At 38.0% G+C, this 16,884-nt stretch overlaps 2 protein-coding genes and 1 pseudogene across 3 annotated transcripts; 1 reads left to right on the top strand and 2 right to left on the bottom strand.

The window, feature by feature from the left end:
• Positions 1-1,013: 1,013 nt before the first annotated feature.
• On the top strand, positions 1,014-2,171 carry LOC141825004 (uncharacterized; annotated as a pseudogene).
• Positions 2,172-2,654: 483 nt separating this feature from the next.
• LOC141846437 (NAC domain-containing protein 73-like) lies at positions 2,655-4,393 on the bottom strand. Its single transcript, XM_074734486.1, has 3 exons — positions 3,966-4,393; positions 3,665-3,878; positions 2,655-3,357 (listed from the first exon to the last, which is right to left on the bottom strand). Exons 1-3 carry the CDS (start codon positions 4,098-4,100, stop codon positions 2,798-2,800), a joined length of 909 nt encoding a protein of 302 aa, XP_074590587.1. The 5' UTR covers positions 4,101-4,393; the 3' UTR covers positions 2,655-2,797.
• Positions 4,394-9,818: 5,425 nt separating this feature from the next.
• Positions 9,819-16,569, bottom strand: LOC141844009 (la-related protein 6A). 2 transcript variants are annotated; one of them, XM_074732005.1, is made up of 11 exons: positions 16,198-16,569; positions 14,004-14,085; positions 11,734-11,828; positions 11,513-11,581; positions 11,343-11,422; positions 11,179-11,263; positions 10,973-11,020; positions 10,824-10,892; positions 10,625-10,756; positions 10,193-10,277; positions 9,822-10,110 (listed from the first exon to the last, which is right to left on the bottom strand). In XM_074732005.1, the coding sequence occupies exons 1-11, from the start codon at positions 16,534-16,536 to the stop codon at positions 10,004-10,006; spliced, it is 1,191 nt and encodes a 396-aa protein (XP_074588106.1). In that variant the 5' UTR covers positions 16,537-16,569; the 3' UTR covers positions 9,822-10,003. The 2 variants fall into 2 exon arrangements, with proteins under 2 accessions (XP_074588109.1, XP_074588106.1); XM_074732008.1 differs by lacking the exons at positions 10,824-10,892; positions 10,973-11,020 and having other exon boundaries at positions 9,819-10,110.
• Positions 16,570-16,884: the final 315 nt, after the last annotated feature.

Genomic DNA, 16,884 nt, shown 5'->3' with positions numbered 1-16,884 from the left:
TTAAATAAACTACAAGAAAAAAATAACAAGTTTAAATATAGCTAACCTTAAATTGTGACGAACACCGACAGTACTACAGTGACACGACGTGACAAAGACCAAAAATATAAATACAATTTTTATCTAAAAATTCATGGAATCCTATATTATATAATCTATTTATAACTGACACTCTTAAAGCAAAAACCCGCTTCTCTTTGGACTTCGGCTAGCAAAGCGATTGTTAAAATAACGGAAATCTCTGGGAAAACGACATGTCAACGTACCAGTCTCTTATTTGAAAAAATGCATCTCCTTTTTACCTTTTACATGAAGATTTTCTTTCCGTCCGACTCTGCTTTCTCTGTTCCTCGTTAAGCAGTACAGACAAAGATGTTGCGGTTTCTGTCTAGAATGGCCGCCTCCCTCCTTCAGCTTCGTATTCGTCGTCCTCCGAAGGGAAGCCTGGAGCACTGACCCGAGCGTTCCTCCGCGGCGCTGCTCGGGCCTGCCCGGCCCATTCGCCGCTTCTACTGCGAGTCTATGATGACAACGGCAAGTTCCAGTTAGACCTGGGGGCTGTTTCGGCCCTACATCTCATCAAGGAGCCCATCGGTTTTGTTTTCCGTCTGCGGGCTTGGTTTTTCTTTTCCTTATGGACTGATATCGAAGGAATCGATGCTTATGGCAATGGTTAGATTTTCTCCCTTATCGTTGCTAGCATATTTTCATATCTACTTTGATTGTAAAATACTATTACAGTGAAATCTCAAATGTTAAGAAAGAAACACACTCAAATCTAAATGCAGCTAAGTGAGGACAAGTTTAATTTGCTTAAGAAGCAACTCGAATCGAATGAAAAACATAGGTCAGATATTTACAAAGCTATAACGAAGATGTCGGTGATAAGAAAAAAGTTGCGAAGGTTTATTGCCAATTTGCAGAGCGAGTATTACAAGTTAGAAGAATGACAGTTGAATTAAATGGTCATAAACTTACAAAATAGGAATGCTCTATGTTGAAGAGTAAATATGATGAGGTCAGTGCAGCAAAAGAGGCAGGAGGAATGCAAGCTTAAAACTATTCTTTCAGCTTTGGAGGTCAGGATAGGTGTTGATGATCAGGAAGCATCTGCTTAGGAAGAGGCATCTGAGTGCAAGTGGAAAGCTACAGCTTGAAGTCTTCCAAGAATATTGGCATTGTGAATTAGTGGCTGTACACAGCTGAAAATTATTCATTTGCAGGTTTCAGAGGCAGAACTGGAAAGCCATAAGTCAGAGACTTTGGTTTCGAAAGATGAATTAAAACACTTACTTTACATGTTAGAGTCTGTTAAAACAATGGCTCAGACACATGAGAGACAAAATAAAAAATTCTGGAACGAGAAAAGAACCATCTTCTAGAAAAGTGTGTTTTGGAATGCAAAAAATTCGATGAAGCTGATAAGAGGTTCAAGGATGCTGAAAGGGACGCAAAGAGAGCAACTGATTTAGCTGACATGGCTCGTGCATAAGTAATAGCAGCTCAAAAAGAAAAGAGTGAAGTTTAAAGTCTGACAATGGAGAGATTGACTGATCATAATCGAAAAGGCTAATAGGCAGGTTGAGAACTTGGAAAGAGAGAGAAACAGACTAGTAAATGAAATTGAGGGGGTTAAACAATTGAAAATTGATGCTGATGCGAAGGTTGTTACTTTGAGCAAAGGGTTGAAGATCTTGACAAAGAAATACAGGAAATGCTGAGTCAGAACAATGAGCAGAGGTCCAGCACCGTCCAAGTTCTTGAGTCACATCTGTCCTTGCAGCTACAAACAAATCAAGGAAAACTAGATATTGCTTTGCAGCAAGAGATCACATCTGTTTGGCTCAATGTAACTGCATTGGATGGCAAGTTGAAGAACGCACGTGGGAAACAGCTAAGCGTGAATGAAAACATCGACCTAGCCAGTGCATGACCTGGACATTGGTGAACCCACAATGAGTAAAACAAACTCCAAGAGTACCTTAAGCCCAATTTCCCTTGTGCAGACAGAAGACGGTACTGGTTCTTTCTTTCTGAAGGAGGAAGATTATGATCAGAGTCAGGAAAACCAAGAGTCCAAGATAGAGGAAGATAACAGATGGAAAACTCAAGCCTCTTGCATTGTATCAGAATTCATGCCCTTCAGAAGTAGCTGCTTCATGCTTGCTTAATTACAGACTCAACATTTACTTTCTGAACACGGTTGGGTGCCACAGAGTACATAAATGATCTTAAGCTTGCCACTTATGTACATATACATAAGTCGGTTTGTTGTGAAGCTCAGGACCAAACATCAAATATTTTTAGGGACTTGGGTTGTGCATTGTCTTCCCCTTTCCCTTGTCCATGCTCATGCAATTTAATTTATAGCGTTGACTACATACAGATTTCTTCCTAGTATTTCTATCTGTTTGTTTTCATCTGCCTTGTCATTCTTGACTGTTTTTTGCTTGTGTTGCAGTGTCTCACCGCCGTAGTCATTATCGAATTAATATTGACCAACATGGCTCAAAACGATGAAGACGACACTGCCCAGAATTTATCGTGAGGTATCAAAGCATCATGTCTCGACACAGCAAAACCGTATTAATTTGTGGTGTCTACATACTCAAATAAAAGTCAATCCTGCTCTTTCGACATTTACGTTACAGGTTTCAGTTTCTCCAAGGATAAAAGAAAGCTATTACATACAAATCTAAAATTGTCATACATGTAAAACATATTATTGAAGTTAATAATCACAAGAATGCTCGATATACAAACCTTCTCTCTCGCCCTCTTTCCTGGTTTTTGCCCGTCAAGTAAGAAAGGAAGCCCCACTACCACCATGCATGGGAAAGCCATGGAGCATTTGGCTTTGGCCGCCTTGAATGTTACTGTACGCCATCAAGGACTGTTGCTGACTATAATAATCAGCTCTGACGTCGTTCTCATCATCCTCCTCGTTGATCACAGTTTTATGCTTCCCTTCGAGTGCGTTAACGTCGACATCTTTCATGGCCACGGTGCATTGCCTGGGCTGGGTCTGGTAGAAGACCTTGGAAACCACCAGCTCGCCGTCCTTCTCCTCCTCGTCGACGCCGAGGTGGTACTGGTGCATGATCCAGTTCGTCTTCTGGGGCTTCCGCTGCTTGCCGTAGTTGGTGTAGAGGACCAGGATCTTCTTGAACCCCTTGATCCGCCCGCCGGCGGCGAACACTGGCCTCGTCTTCCCGGTCTTGTGCCACCTCGTCTCGCTGCCCTGCGCCTCCGACGACGTGCTCTCCACCACCACCTTCCTCCTCTTCCGCGTCCCCGTCGTGTACGCCCGCGAAGGCCGGTGGAAGAAGTGCCGCACCACACCGTCTTCTCTCACGCCTATAAACGTATAGATATTGAAGGAGTTCATTTTTTGCAAAAGAAATTCAAAGAAGTGTAGATTTCGTTTGATGTGAACATTCTGTTTTGATTCAGTCTAAATCTTGGCCAGCAAGTCTCCAAGAAAAAATTAATGAAAGAAAGCAAGAAGTTAATCAAGATGAAATATATATATTGTGATTTATAGAACATTAACTTTAAAAAAAAACTTTGATAAAATTGGAGTAATTAATTACCATATATAAAAGCATAATTTTCCTAATGCTTAATTTAATTATGACTGATTAATAAATAAATTAACCATTACCGGGGAGTTTCTCAGGGTGAGTGTAGCAGATACCATTCTCCCCTTCAATTGTGGGGATGAACTCGTCGATGAGATGATGCAGCCTCAGCGGATCCGCCCTCGATTTGCTCTCCAAGTGCTCCAGCAATTCCTGATCCGTCGGATCAAACTTCAACCCCGCCGGCAGGCTCGCCAACTCCTCCACCGCCGCCGCCCCTCCGCCGCCACCGCCACCCTGAAAATAATCAACGCGAAACCTTTTAATAGTTTTACGTAGAAGAAAATAAAAATGCACGAGAGAAAAGTTGAAGCAGAAGAAGACCTGTGGCCGTGGCTCGCAGTGGATGCGGTAGCCACAAGAAGGGCAAGTGGTGAGAACTGTTCTCATCAGAACCGTACTCGAAGAGCTTGAATTGTTGCTGCTCCTCTCCATATTCTCCATCTCGGATTGCACCATCTCATGTTTAATTGTTTTGCCTGAATTCCCTCTTTCTCTCTCTTTCCCTTCTCCACCAGTGGATAAAAGAATGATAACCAAATGAAGCCAAGAAGGAGGTTAAAGGAAAAAGAGCGAGAGAGAGAGAGAGAGAGACAAAAAGAAAAAGAAAAGAAGAAAGAAGTTTGTCCCTGCTAAAGCTGTGAACGTCTTATGTCTCTCTTCAGTACTCCTCTTCTCCCGGCCCTCTCTCACTGTGTAATTGCGTTCATCACCCTTCTCCAATGGCTAGCTTCTTCTCTTCTCTAATCTAAATGCTGCTCGAAGAAAACTCAATGGGAAAAGGAAAAGACAAAAAAAAGGGCTAGCTATTTGTAGACGGAGGAAGAAGGGAGAGGAGAGATACTTGAACAAGTAACTACGACTTGCTTTGCTTGTCCCGTAAGCTTCGCCTTGCATGTCATTGCATTCAGATATGCAAATTAATTTTATGAGTTTTCGCCACTAATGAGCTAGAAAAATCAAATACGTGTGGCTTACGGTTAATTAGCATATATATTTATATCTAATGCTAATGAATTCGAACCTAATTAGGACAGGGGTCGACAAATTAAAGCTTGGCCAATAGCGATGGAAAAAAACATATTGAAGTAGGTATATTAAGGAAATAATTAAAGAAAGAGGTAGAAGAATTAATGATTGAGTGGAGTTGGGGCAAGAGCTGATTCGTGGGAGGACGTTTCACCTCACTGAATGAGAGAGAGAGGGAGAGGGAGAGGGAGAGGTCCTTCGGCTCCGAGGTCAATCTTGAGTGTCTTCCAAGACATACCCCTACCTTCACTCAACCATTTCTATTAGGTGGTGTCTCTCTCTCTCATCTATCTCTCTCTCTCTCTGTTTAGGACAGATCCAAACATCATTCGATTGTGTTTGGATGACAATGATCGGATTGATTTGAACGGTGAATATATATATATCCTAGCACACATCCTGTTTTGCATATTTACTTTCTATAAAAAAAAAAATTCAATTTTGCAAATGCGTCATTATTTCGTAAGGATTGTTGAATATTTCATAAGCACATATTTCTTATTTTCCTTCCAAATTTACAGGATCAGATTTATAGTGAGAGTCAATATGCGATACATATGTATATATATAGGAGTTGAATAATAATTAATGTTGTCTAGGGTGGTGCAATTATATATTTATATCCCATGATTGTTACAAAGGAATAAAATGTTTGGAATTCGACCGTTTTCACAGGGGTATAGTCTTAAAATTTTGGATGCATGATTTGGTATTTGAGATCATAATCGGGGTTATTGCTTAATTCTTCGTAGGGAAATCTATCAGAGATAGCGTTTGACTATTTTAAATAGATTTCTCAATGAATAAATTACATATGGAATTCAACACTCAAAGTCGTATCCATCACCCTACTGGAGCCGTTAATGTGGATTGAGTCCGTCAGGTTGATCTATCGCTATCAAACAATTTAAATAGATTGAATTAAAATTTTATTGACTTAAAATTTCATGTGGGCTAACTCGTTTAGGTCCGTGATTCGCATGGGTCGCTCCATGGTGGATTTGGATTGGCTACGGATTGAAAAAAAATATTTTTTTAAATTTAAAATTAAAATATAAAACTCAATTAACTAACTGCGTGATCCGTCTAAATCGTAATTCAAATTTAAAAATATCAATTTATCTGTTTAAACAGTAATTTAAACTTAAAAATTTTAATATTTGTTGACAGACCTATAAATTGACCCACTTAATTCGTAATCCGAGGATGGATTTCTAGATGCTCTTCTGAGATTTGTGACTCCGCCGGATCGGACACAATAGCACGTACGTACGTTAATTCCTTTTGGCGTCGACCTTCCATGTTCGGTCTAAATGGAGGTTTATATCTATTGATTGGCTGTGAAACCTCATTCTCGATCGGGCAGTGATCAGAGCATTCACGGCTCCTGCTTATGTATTGTATGTCTGGTGGCAACTCCTCAATATGGCCTGCACACTGTTAGTCCGTTTTGTTAGCAGGCATGCCAGGCCGGGCCGGGCCCTTTCATGGGCCGTGCAGCAGCACGGCCTGTGACTCCAGTGTATCATGGTCAAGTCAATCTATTCTTATTAATAAAATAATAAAACTATTTATTTATTTTTTTAAAAAATCTAAAAATATTTTTACTAAATATAAATACTTTTTTTTTTTATAAAAATGTGTTTTATGTTGTTTTATAAAACTTTTATCTTTTTAAATTTTTAAATATATATATACGTCAACTTTTAAGGAGCCTAACCGAGATAGAGGTATATATATATATGTTTGGTTCAAGACTAGGGCTAAGTTCTGAAAACGTTCGTCTCAACAGTCCAACTTTCTGAGATTCCTTTTTTCACGGGAGGAAATTCACCTGGAAATGAGGGTTAACTTATTGGAGATTCTCTCGAATTGAAGTTCTGAATCCGTCAGCGGTTCATTCTCATTGGGATTTTATCTTCATCGTAAATGTTTCTAAAGTCGTCAGCAACTGCAGGGGGTCGCGTCCTTTTCACTGATGTGAAAAAATTGTGCATGAATCATACTTTTGTTTTTACATGCAGCCACCCTTTTGTAGTGATCAATATATCCACTTTGGCATGGTTATTGAAAAGAAATTTAAGCAGCACTCACACAGTAAAGTTCGTCAACTTTTGGAACTAATGCTTATCTTTCTATCATGAACATTAAGAATGCAGTGAGAGATTGGCCATCTAATTGAAGCTAATGCAGTAAGATGCATGGGAACCAAATGATTTCCATGACTTCCAAACTCATCAATTTGCCTTGTACCATAATAATCCTCTGCAAAGCATGATTTATAAGGAATAGAGCTAGATTCTTTCTGATAACAATTCTGAATCTGTTGGTATAGTTCATTCTCCTTAAGATTTTACACTTTTCTCTTAAATCAGCAATTATATATAGGACAAAAAAGTTGTGGAGATGGTCTTTTTCAGTGAATTAATGTATTTAATATCATACTTTTGTTCTCGATGCAGCCTCTTTTGCATATTGAATATAACCATCCACTTTTGCACGATTAGCGAAAAGAAATTTATAAGTAGCTTTAGAACAGTGAAGTTTATAATCATCTTTCTAGCATATATGAGCATTAAAAATGTCGGCTTTTCCCCTTCTTGACCGCATACAGTAGTAGTTTAATCTTAGCATTGCTCTTTTCCACACTTGACAGATCGAACTGCATGGTTGTTAATTTGATTATCAGGCATTGTTACAACCTTAATTTGAAACAAAAATCCAATGACCACCTGGCCTGCAAATGATACCTAACGAAGATGAACTTATAAGTAGATGAGCAAATTAAAGCATGCATGCAACATAAACAACAACTTAATAATGATGCAGTGAATATGAATGGATTAACGATGGTGTTGAGGGTCTGGTCCTGCAGGTACTTCTCTCTTCCTGTCACTAATTATCAAAACCCTGACTTTCCTCCGCAGTAATAACTCCTGTGCTAGGTCGCTGCTGGAGATCCTACCTCTCTTCTCGCTTCCATGAGAAAATGGCCTAATTGCTTCATTCATGGGCAGGAAATGAGCAGTAAGGACCACCAAGATGAACCATGAGGTCAGTGTTCTCATCCTGCTGCCTCGTCTCGCCTCGCAGATGAGTAAGTATCAATCCATGCGTACAGGCGAACCTATTTATACATGCTCTCTCACTTGCATTATTCAATAGTTTTCGTTTGCGAGATAAAGTCTTATATCGTGGAAACTGATTAGTCTTTCCAACAGCTTTTCATGTCAATTCTCAGGTTCATTTTACTAATAATATGTATTAGATTAGTCGATCACGACTGCAAAGCAACAAAGGAAATGCAAATTAATTTTTATAATTCGTAGCATTCAGAGATTATATATAGATTGACTGAGTGCGAGTATATTATATATACTGGGAATCAGCATACTTTGGACTCTATTTTGAAAGAATATTGTGGCTGTTTCTATATGTTAAAGGCCTTCTGGGATTCTGGTTCCTGTCAAAGTGCCTCTACGTACTTCGTATGGGTGGATATCTAACATGATGATTCAATTTTGGCCCTAAGATCCTCAGGAAAGTAGAAGTCGACTATTCAAAAATGGTCAATTGACCTTGAAAGTGGGTGCTCGATTGAATACTATTAGTTGGATAACGCGATTAATAAATGTGATCCTCAAGAGAGGCTTGGTGGATGTGTGTGGGGGGATATAATAAAGATGATTTTGGGTTTATGGACGATGATAAGTCAAATAAGAAAAAGAGGACATAATGCATTCATCACTAATTATATTGTCCCACTCGTACAATGTTAAGTTTTGGATATATATCAGCTTGTTTGCCTTTCGATCCCAATTATGTGTTAACTGTTATAAAAATAACCGGACTGCTTAATCAGATAGAGTGGGCTAAGACACACAAATTTGAGTAGAGTTCTTGAGCACTAACAAGTTCAAGTATTGGATATCATAGACGGATGTAACTATGGATAATATAAATGTAAAGCATGCACCCTCTATTACCCGTTATCTCTTCAGCCAAGTTGAAGCATGCATATCTTCTTGCTTTTTTTTGTTTTTTTTTTTTGCATGAACAGTATAGCAATGTCTACTTGACATATATCTCGACAGCTAGTAGTATACGTATTATTAGCTGCAGAAGACATTGAAGTATCATGGATTCATCATTCATTCGTGATCGCATAAAGTATCGAGGGCTAATGGAGAGTGATGCTGTGGGTGACGTCCACCAGGGCTAAACGACTCCCCCATGGTTTGTAGACGCAGACTGCATGATCAACGTACCATATCTCTAGCTCGATCACGAGACTCAGTCAGTCACTGCTGGCAGTAAAACAAAACAAAGCAGCAGGATCATCACCAGTATCTTTTTCATCAGCTTGCACCATGCACCGCGTTGGCATTCAATCATCTCCCAAAGTGAATTAAGTGGCATGTCGACGTATTTTTACTCGAAGATGATGAGCCGTATGTCCAACCTTTGGAATACACCATTTGCTCTGCTGAGTTTCCACTTCTCCAGATCTCTCACTCATGTTTTCGATTCTTATAAATAATTAATTAATGTATTTTGTTGGTACGTGTCGACGGCGTCGGTGGGGATCCACCGAGGATCGCACCTCCGAGTTGAGGGTTTGTTTTCTTTATGTAAAGGTTTGTGATGTTTGAGCGCGAGAACCGGAAAGGCTTTTATATATACGTCGTGGTGCACTTTAGTGTGATTAGCATAAACTATGGTTACCTGGCTGGATACAGCTCATTACATGGATATTGTGGACTCGGTGAGGCCACTTTAAAATTGATGGCTGGAAGAGTGGCACTTGTGGACTAGGGTTGCTTTTGAGCATAAGTTTAATAAGATAAGTATTAGCTCATAACAAGATTAATATTCAAATTTCATAGCTCATTTATATTCCCTCAGTAATGTAAATATAATTTACCATTAATGAGCACACCTTATGAACAGTATATGAACTATAAACCTAGTTGTACATACACTTATTTAAAAGTTCAATCATTATCCAATTGATTCAATTGATTCAGCTATGTAAAAAATATACTACATGGCAGTCACCGGACAATCTTAACTCAATTATTATTGTGTATAATATTCGCAATTGTACAACTTCTTTATGCCATGTTTTCGAGAGATTTGTGCAGTCTGAAACTAATAAAAATAGAATTTAAGCGGTATGAGCAAAACACGATAGCAAAATTTTTACATATATGAAGCCAGAATGAGATCTGGATGGAGCATTTGGCTTCATTTCAGAACATTTAGAACATAAGGAACACTTTATACAAAGCTTGTCATGAGATGCCAATCTAAAATTTGCGGCATCATGTTCATTAGGATGTAGGTTTGCCCCGTCCAAAAGCAAAACCTTTTGTTCCATCTGGCATCCTTGGCCCTTGTACATGGTTGTTCGCCAACTCTACACCTGAAGCAGATCCACCTAATGAAAAATGATTGAAAACAACTTCATTTCAATCCTGGAAGATCGAAAACAAGATCAAGGCAGCCAAGAGGTACTGTACCATGGCGATTACTATTTTGTTGAGCTTGGCCTCTTCCTTGACTTTTATATTTTGTTCTTCTTATACCTTTACCCCGTTCACCTTCCTGCAAAAATATTCTTTTAAAAAAAAAGAAACAAGAAGTGATAAGATGTTATATCTCTATTATAATGCTTGTTTCCCATTCCACCATTCAGACGGCTCAATTTTTTAGTCTCCACATGTAAAAGAACTAACAAGAACTTTATATTCCAGACAATAAGTTCCAAGGTTTTTTCCTTCAAAAATCACCTTGAAAGACAGATTAGACTTGGAAAACATATTGCTGCTCAGTGCAACATCACAAATAACTCAGCAGACAATCGTTGGTTAGGCTTCTGAACAAACATTTATATTAACTAATGAAAAAAACTAAGCACCAAAAGGTGACAATTTGCAAATCAAATAACCAACCTCCTTCATAGCAACCTCATTATGGCTGTCTATGGAAATCTTCTCCCCATCTGCAGTTGGTTCTTCTACAAGAGAACTATTATTCTCAGTGACTGTTACTTTGCGGCCTTTTGGCATAAGCCAATGCTTCTCCTGAAAAGTAAAATGAGCCTCAAAGACGAGTTAGCCAATCAAAAATATGTACCAAGCTATAGACAACCATTCTCTTTGCCAAAAGTTCAACACGCATGCCACTCCTCCAATTCTTTTCATCGTTGAGGGAATTTATCTGGTTTGTGCATTATAAATAAATAAATTTTCTATCATGTTATCAAAATACATGTTCTAATTAGAACACATAATACATACAGCACTCTCTGCTGCCTCAATTGTTCCATACTCAACAAGGGCGTGTATCTATCCAGGGAAACAGAAATTACACATTAAACACTTGAGTAAAGATAATGTGCCAAACTAACAAACGAAGACAAAGTAGCAGCTCTTTTCTGTTAGCACATCCTATGAGCCACAATAGAATGCATTTTTGTTTTTTTGGCCATTTAGAAGAGGCATACCTTACTACTGAGTATGATCCGAGACTTCGATTTGTTTGCTAACTTCTCCATCAAATGAGGATTATGGACAGTGACCTTTACAATTCTGAAAAATCATAAGAAAAAATGGGAGTGCAAAAGAACTCATTAGCGCTTTGTTAAAAAAATATATTACAGTAACTTACTTTCCAAATTTGCCAAAGATTCTTCTAATATTAGCTTCTGAGCAATCATCTGGTAGATTCTCCACTATGACAGTCCGCAACTGGTAGTTCAAGAGACAAATTTGGATTACTAAGATCATGCTACAGCAGATGAGAATATATTAGAAGATATTGAATATCCCAAAGGATACCTTTGTATCTGCAATTTCAAGTGATAATGAATGTAACCTCTTCACTTTCCTCCCATCCTCGCTAACAACCTGTAATATTGCCATTTCTAACAATGAATACCTGATATGATGAGATAAATCATGATAAAATCAGGCTATATAGAAAGAGCAACAACTGTCTAGATACAATTGAAAGTCAGGATAATGCAAGAAAACAAAACGGAAGTTATGGGACAACTTACAAGCTGGGATGATGTTCTTAGTGCAGCCTCAATCAAAGAGAGCTCTTGTGTGAGCTTTTTCATCCTTCTAAAAGATGAAATAACTTTTATAGGAACTGCAATAACCAAAAACAAAAGTAAAAAAAAGTTTTAAAAAAACACTCAGATATATACTCATGCTGAGCAATATATGTGGCCAATTTTGAGATACCAATATAAAAGAAAAATAGTACTTAAAAACAACAAAGTATTCAAGATTTAGTGTATGCCTATGTACAACCTTGTAAACCTTTCAATAGTTGGACCATTTTGAGTCCCAAATTAAAGATGACAATTTATGATGTCAACTCCAATCCGAGAACTCATTCCTATAGATATCATATTGGCATGAACAATTTGATTTGTTTTAGATTTCTGTAGGTGTCAATTCCAAAAGAAAATTTTTCAGGCATTCCACAGTTTAATATAGCTTTAAAGCTTCACACAAATTATCTAGGCAAACTTGTTGCCTCTAATTGGGTGTAAAGCCGCACTAAAATGCCAATGTATAAATTACTAAAAGACTTATAAACAATATTAAATGAAATGATATAACCATTACAAAGTATGCCTGAATATAATAGAGTAAATAAGAAAACACAGGAAACTATTTTTGAACTCAACAAGCATTCTGATCCAAACTTTTTTGCACTTGAAGCTAGGATGAAGCATAACTATGAGCCTGGCCACAGAAACACAGCCAGCTCAGCCATGATCAAGGTCTACTTTGACAGTGCTATGAACACAAAAGAAATTAAGCTCCCTTAGGTAATTTGACCATAACTAGAAAAATGCACGTGGTAAAAAGAAAAGTATTGTGACAACCAGAAACAGATTGCTAAACCATAAGTACCCTGGATACCAATTTAGAAGTGATATTGTAATATACAAAAGGACAATCTCAGATGAGTAAGGAAGGAATCATTTCCTGCTAAACCAGAAAATAGGTGAGCCACCATCAGCAGATTGCTGGGCAGCAATAGAACTGCAGGATCATCACCATCGTGTCATCATGGTCGCATAACACAAATGCAGAATAACCGAAAAAACTAAAAAGCCAATAAACGTGTAAACCAAAATACATCAGAAGTAAAGAAACAATGAGAATTTCTCAATAGCATCAGTAAAACAAAGCAGCCATCAAACATAACATATAAGCATAAGGGAAGAAAAACAGTTGGTAGTCAGTATAACAGGAAAAATAAAAAGGAGGTGATAAAAGGGACTTACAAAATGACACATAATTGTATGAGCTTTTCAAAAAATATAATGAAAAAGGCAGGAGAGAAAATTTTATTCCAATAAAAACTTGACTGGAGGTTCCAGAACCAACTCATAAGACCAAAAATGTAGGTGGCTGCACCAAGACCAAAATATTCAAATAGAAGAAATTTGGGAAGGAAATTTCAAAGAAATCAATCAAAACAATAGAAGCAAACACTGGAATATTGACAAATTCCCAAGAAACAGAGAGAATCAGTTAGCAGTTTGTTTAGTCATTCAGACAAAAACTAGATGCTCAGCACAACAGTAAAAGAGCTGCACCAGGAGAATCATCTTAGCTAAGCTGTCCTCAGTACCTGCTTTCCTTCATCAACTTCTCTCTCATTCTTGGAACAATTCAAAATCAAAATACAAGTACATGTGCACATTGCAAGCAATTGTGTAGACATTTCTTCTGGAAATTTCCTATGAAGCAATAGACAAATAATATACATAACTCCATTTTTTTGTATAGATGACCAATCTGAGAATGTAGATAATCAATTTGCAGACAATGAATGGTCAATCAGATGTGCATAAGCTTAGTAAAACTGTTGACAACAGAACCAGAAGAACATACAGTGGCTAACTTGTCAATTTTTCATTGTCCATTGTTAGTTTCTTAACTTCTCCATCCTGTTATATATGCATATGTGAAAACCCACCAAAGAATACAAACAATAACAAGGGTCCAGGAAGAACAATTTGCATGAAATTTAATCCAAGCTTGAAAATAAGTCACTCTAAATTTTTGAACCTATAATAACCAAGAAGCAATTATCAATTAACATACCAAGGCAATACAAGTTATTTTCCAGGCAAGAATGCAAAATTGTCCTTCCTTGGATTTAGCTAAAATACAAGTTATTTTCTTGGCAATAATACAAAAATCTGCATCATCGGAGATCAAAGAATTTGCAATGTTTGTGCACTAAAATTCATCAGACATTAAAGAAAACCAAATCCACCAAGCCAAAAGAGAGACTAACCATATCCTTCCTTGTCCTTCTTGATGAAGGTTTGGAGAAAACTATCAGTAGGAAGATTTCCATCACTGAAGTAGTACTCAACCTACAAGTGACCAATTACACAATCATCAAGCTTAACAAAGTGCAATTGAAAGCTAGGAGCAACTATTCCGACCACTGATTTAAATTTTCTACACTTTTAAGATAAAGGGTCACTAATTATGCTAAGACTGCTCCAATGTTTATTGTTAGTACAACAATAGAATCAAAAGTTTAAGCATAAATATAAATTTTGGTCACTTCACCATACAAATACAACACCATTATCAGTTAGCCCAAAAAGTTTTACCATATATATAAATCTTGGTCACTCTCCATGCAAATACGCACCATTTCCAGTTAGCACAAAAAGAATTTCGTTCATTTGTATCAAAAAGCAGATCCTGGCAAGGAGGAAGTTACTAGGACCCCAAGATAATCAGCACTAAAATGACCTTGTTCTAGCAAGCCACCAAAAGTTAGGTAGTATTACCACCACCTGAATGATTTCAATCTAGCAAATCACCAAAACTCAGCGTCGAAATGAGATCATAAACCATGACTTTGACTGCTTTTTTTATTCCTATATTTACTTTAGTTTTGTTAATGATATAATTATTTAAGGCGTGAGGCATCCAAAAGTGCATCGGTACTATGGGGTATGAGGCGCATAGTGCAAGGTGAGACACATGTCTTACCGAAATAAGGCGCTCTGGGTATAAATTTTTACAATTCAAACATAAATAGGAAATTTCTACCAAAATATTTCGCTAACAAAACTATAATCCATAAAATATTAAACAATAATGTAAATATAAAATTCACTAGCAAATAAATATGATATGCACATAATTTAAATTAAAAAAATTCAAATATCCAAATCATCAAAATCTTCATCATCTTTCTCAATCATATTATTATCATCATCACCAGATATTTCAGATTTGTATAATTGAATCTCCATCGATTTCTATAAGACCGATTTCTTTCTCCTCTTTAATAAGGCGCATGCTTAAGGCACACAGGCTCGCTTGGCTACACCTTGCGTCTAGGCGCAACCAGACACGTGCCTTTAATAACTATGGTTAATAAGGTACAATACTATAAACATTGTGATTTTCGAACCAAAAATAGACCCTTGTAGAGCACATTAGTTCCGCTCATATAGCCTACTTGCCCTCCAGAGCAAGGTAGTTGAATTAAGGTCCATTTCCTAAATCAAACTTTCCTATCTTACAAAGGAAAAAACTTTACATCTTAAAAAATTAAAAATATATATATCTAATATGAGATCATTTTTTAAAGATTGGTCACTCAATTTATCTTGAGTCACTCAATGTGATGTAGTTTTCTTCTGTTATGTTGATTAACAAAAAAAATATTAGAACATGATAGATGCAAAGATTGAAATAACAAGTTTCCTTAATGGATGTAACTTGTGACAAATCACAGCAGCGCTTGCTAATTAACTTCCCTAGGAAAAAATAGTACAAGATATCATATTCAGTGACTTAAGAGATCGAAATCAACAAAATTTCATTGTAAATGAGTGAGCCAACTCGTAAAAGTGCTTCAACTTATGAATGATGATGCTAATGCAATTGTAAAATATGTTTATAAAGCTATGGATAAAGCCAAACATCAACTTGTCAAATTGCATGCTTGTTTGCAAAGGGCAATCAAGCTAGGGTGGAAGAGAAAGAAACACTAACTTTTAGCAACCAAAGTTACAATCTTGACCTTTGAATAAGTTGCACATAAGGTAGTGAAAAAGTGTGCTTCTCCAACCCAAAACTTCCTCTAAGTCACAATCTTCCACAACAATGTTTCACCTCCAAATCACAATCTCCCATCACAAATATTTGTTCTCTCTATGTCCATAGTTCTGTGCTCGGTATGCATTTCTTTGTAGCACATTGGTACAGAAATGGCACCATTTCTGTTGCGAGTCTGATAAGACAACGCTTTGGTATGCCTCAACAGAGCTATGTTTCAATTTCTTTCTTTACCTAAAAAAATTTCGTTGTAATTGTTAAAATATTTGTTCTGTTACAGTTTATCGAATCACCCTAATAAATTATGACCATCAAATTCAAAACTTGACAAATAATCAAGAGAGGTATCCTCCATTTCCTGCTTTGCTATCAAGATAAACAAGATGGATAGAATACAAAACCTGCCGGACAATCTGATCACGAAGTTCACCCGAGAGAACCGCCGGGCCGGAGGGTGCCTCTTCCGCTTCTCGGAGGCTTACATCACCACGGGCGTCATCAAAGATATCGACCTCACCATGAAATGCTGTTACGTCCGAAGCGATGCCTTCTCCCGAGTCGCGGTCAGGGGCAGCGACCCGAGAAGGGTCGGCCTCGGACCCTTGCGCCTCTCTTCGCTCAGCGGCGCCTCCCGAGGGGTCAGAGAGCGCGACGCCAACATCGAGAGACGGAAGCCGCGAGGAGAGAGGCGGAGGCGGAGGCGGAGATGAGGAACGTAGCCCTTCCAGTTGGTTCTCCATGCCGCACGGCGAACGGCTACCCGGACGTCCCTCTCGAACGCACCCCCGGTCTCACACTGTTCCGCTTCGCGACTTCATTTATATCGGCCAGGGGACGGGGCATGGGCTAGGGTTGGGCTCGACCCATGCGGCCTAATTAAAAGATGGGGTGGGCCGAGTAATGGGCCTCTTCATGAACTTGCAACCGTGGGCCCCTGTGGAAAAGATTGGAGAAGAATTCAAACATTTTTACAAGTCCATTAAATGGAACGTTTGATCATTCCATTTGCAAGTCAAACTTCACATTGATGTTCACTCCAATTGCTAGGCAAAATTAACTCCATCGTACGCATGCAGATGCTCTGTGAT

Source organism: Curcuma longa, chromosome 1 (assembly GCF_044706935.1).
Source record: "Curcuma longa cultivar G26 ecotype Majalengka, Jawa Barat chromosome 1, ITB_CL_G26_1.1, whole genome shotgun sequence".
NCBI lineage: Eukaryota > Viridiplantae > Streptophyta > Magnoliopsida > Zingiberales > Zingiberaceae > Curcuma > Curcuma longa.
The sequence above is the reverse complement of the archived record's forward strand: the minus strand, read 5'-3'. Positions and strand labels throughout refer to the sequence as shown.

What these genes read in the sequence shown, in the direction of transcription:
- LOC141846437 (XM_074734486.1), bottom strand. Translation starts at nt 4,100, where the DNA reads ATGGTGCAATCCGAGATGGAGAATATGGAGAGGAGCAGCAACAATTCA. An exon ending in ACTGCGAGCCACGGCCACAG is followed by an intron (nt 3,879 to 3,965) that starts GTCTTCTTCTGC and finishes GATTATTTTCAG; the next exon opens with GGTGGCGGTGGCGGCGGAGG. An exon ending in TCACCCTGAGAAACTCCCCG is followed by an intron (nt 3,358 to 3,664) that starts GTAATGGTTAAT and finishes ATACGTTTATAG; the next exon opens with GCGTGAGAGAAGACGGTGTG.
- LOC141844009 (XM_074732005.1), bottom strand. Translation starts at nt 16,536, where the DNA reads ATGGAGAACCAACTGGAAGGGCTACGTTCCTCATCTCCGCCTCCGCCT. An exon ending in GTGATCAGATTGTCCGGCAG is followed by an intron (nt 14,086 to 16,197) that starts GTTTTGTATTCT and finishes GGTCACTTGTAG; the next exon opens with GTTGAGTACTACTTCAGTGA. An exon ending in TAAGAACATCATCCCAGCTT is followed by an intron (nt 11,582 to 11,733) that starts GTAAGTTGTCCC and finishes GCAATATTACAG; the next exon opens with GTTGTTAGCGAGGATGGGAG.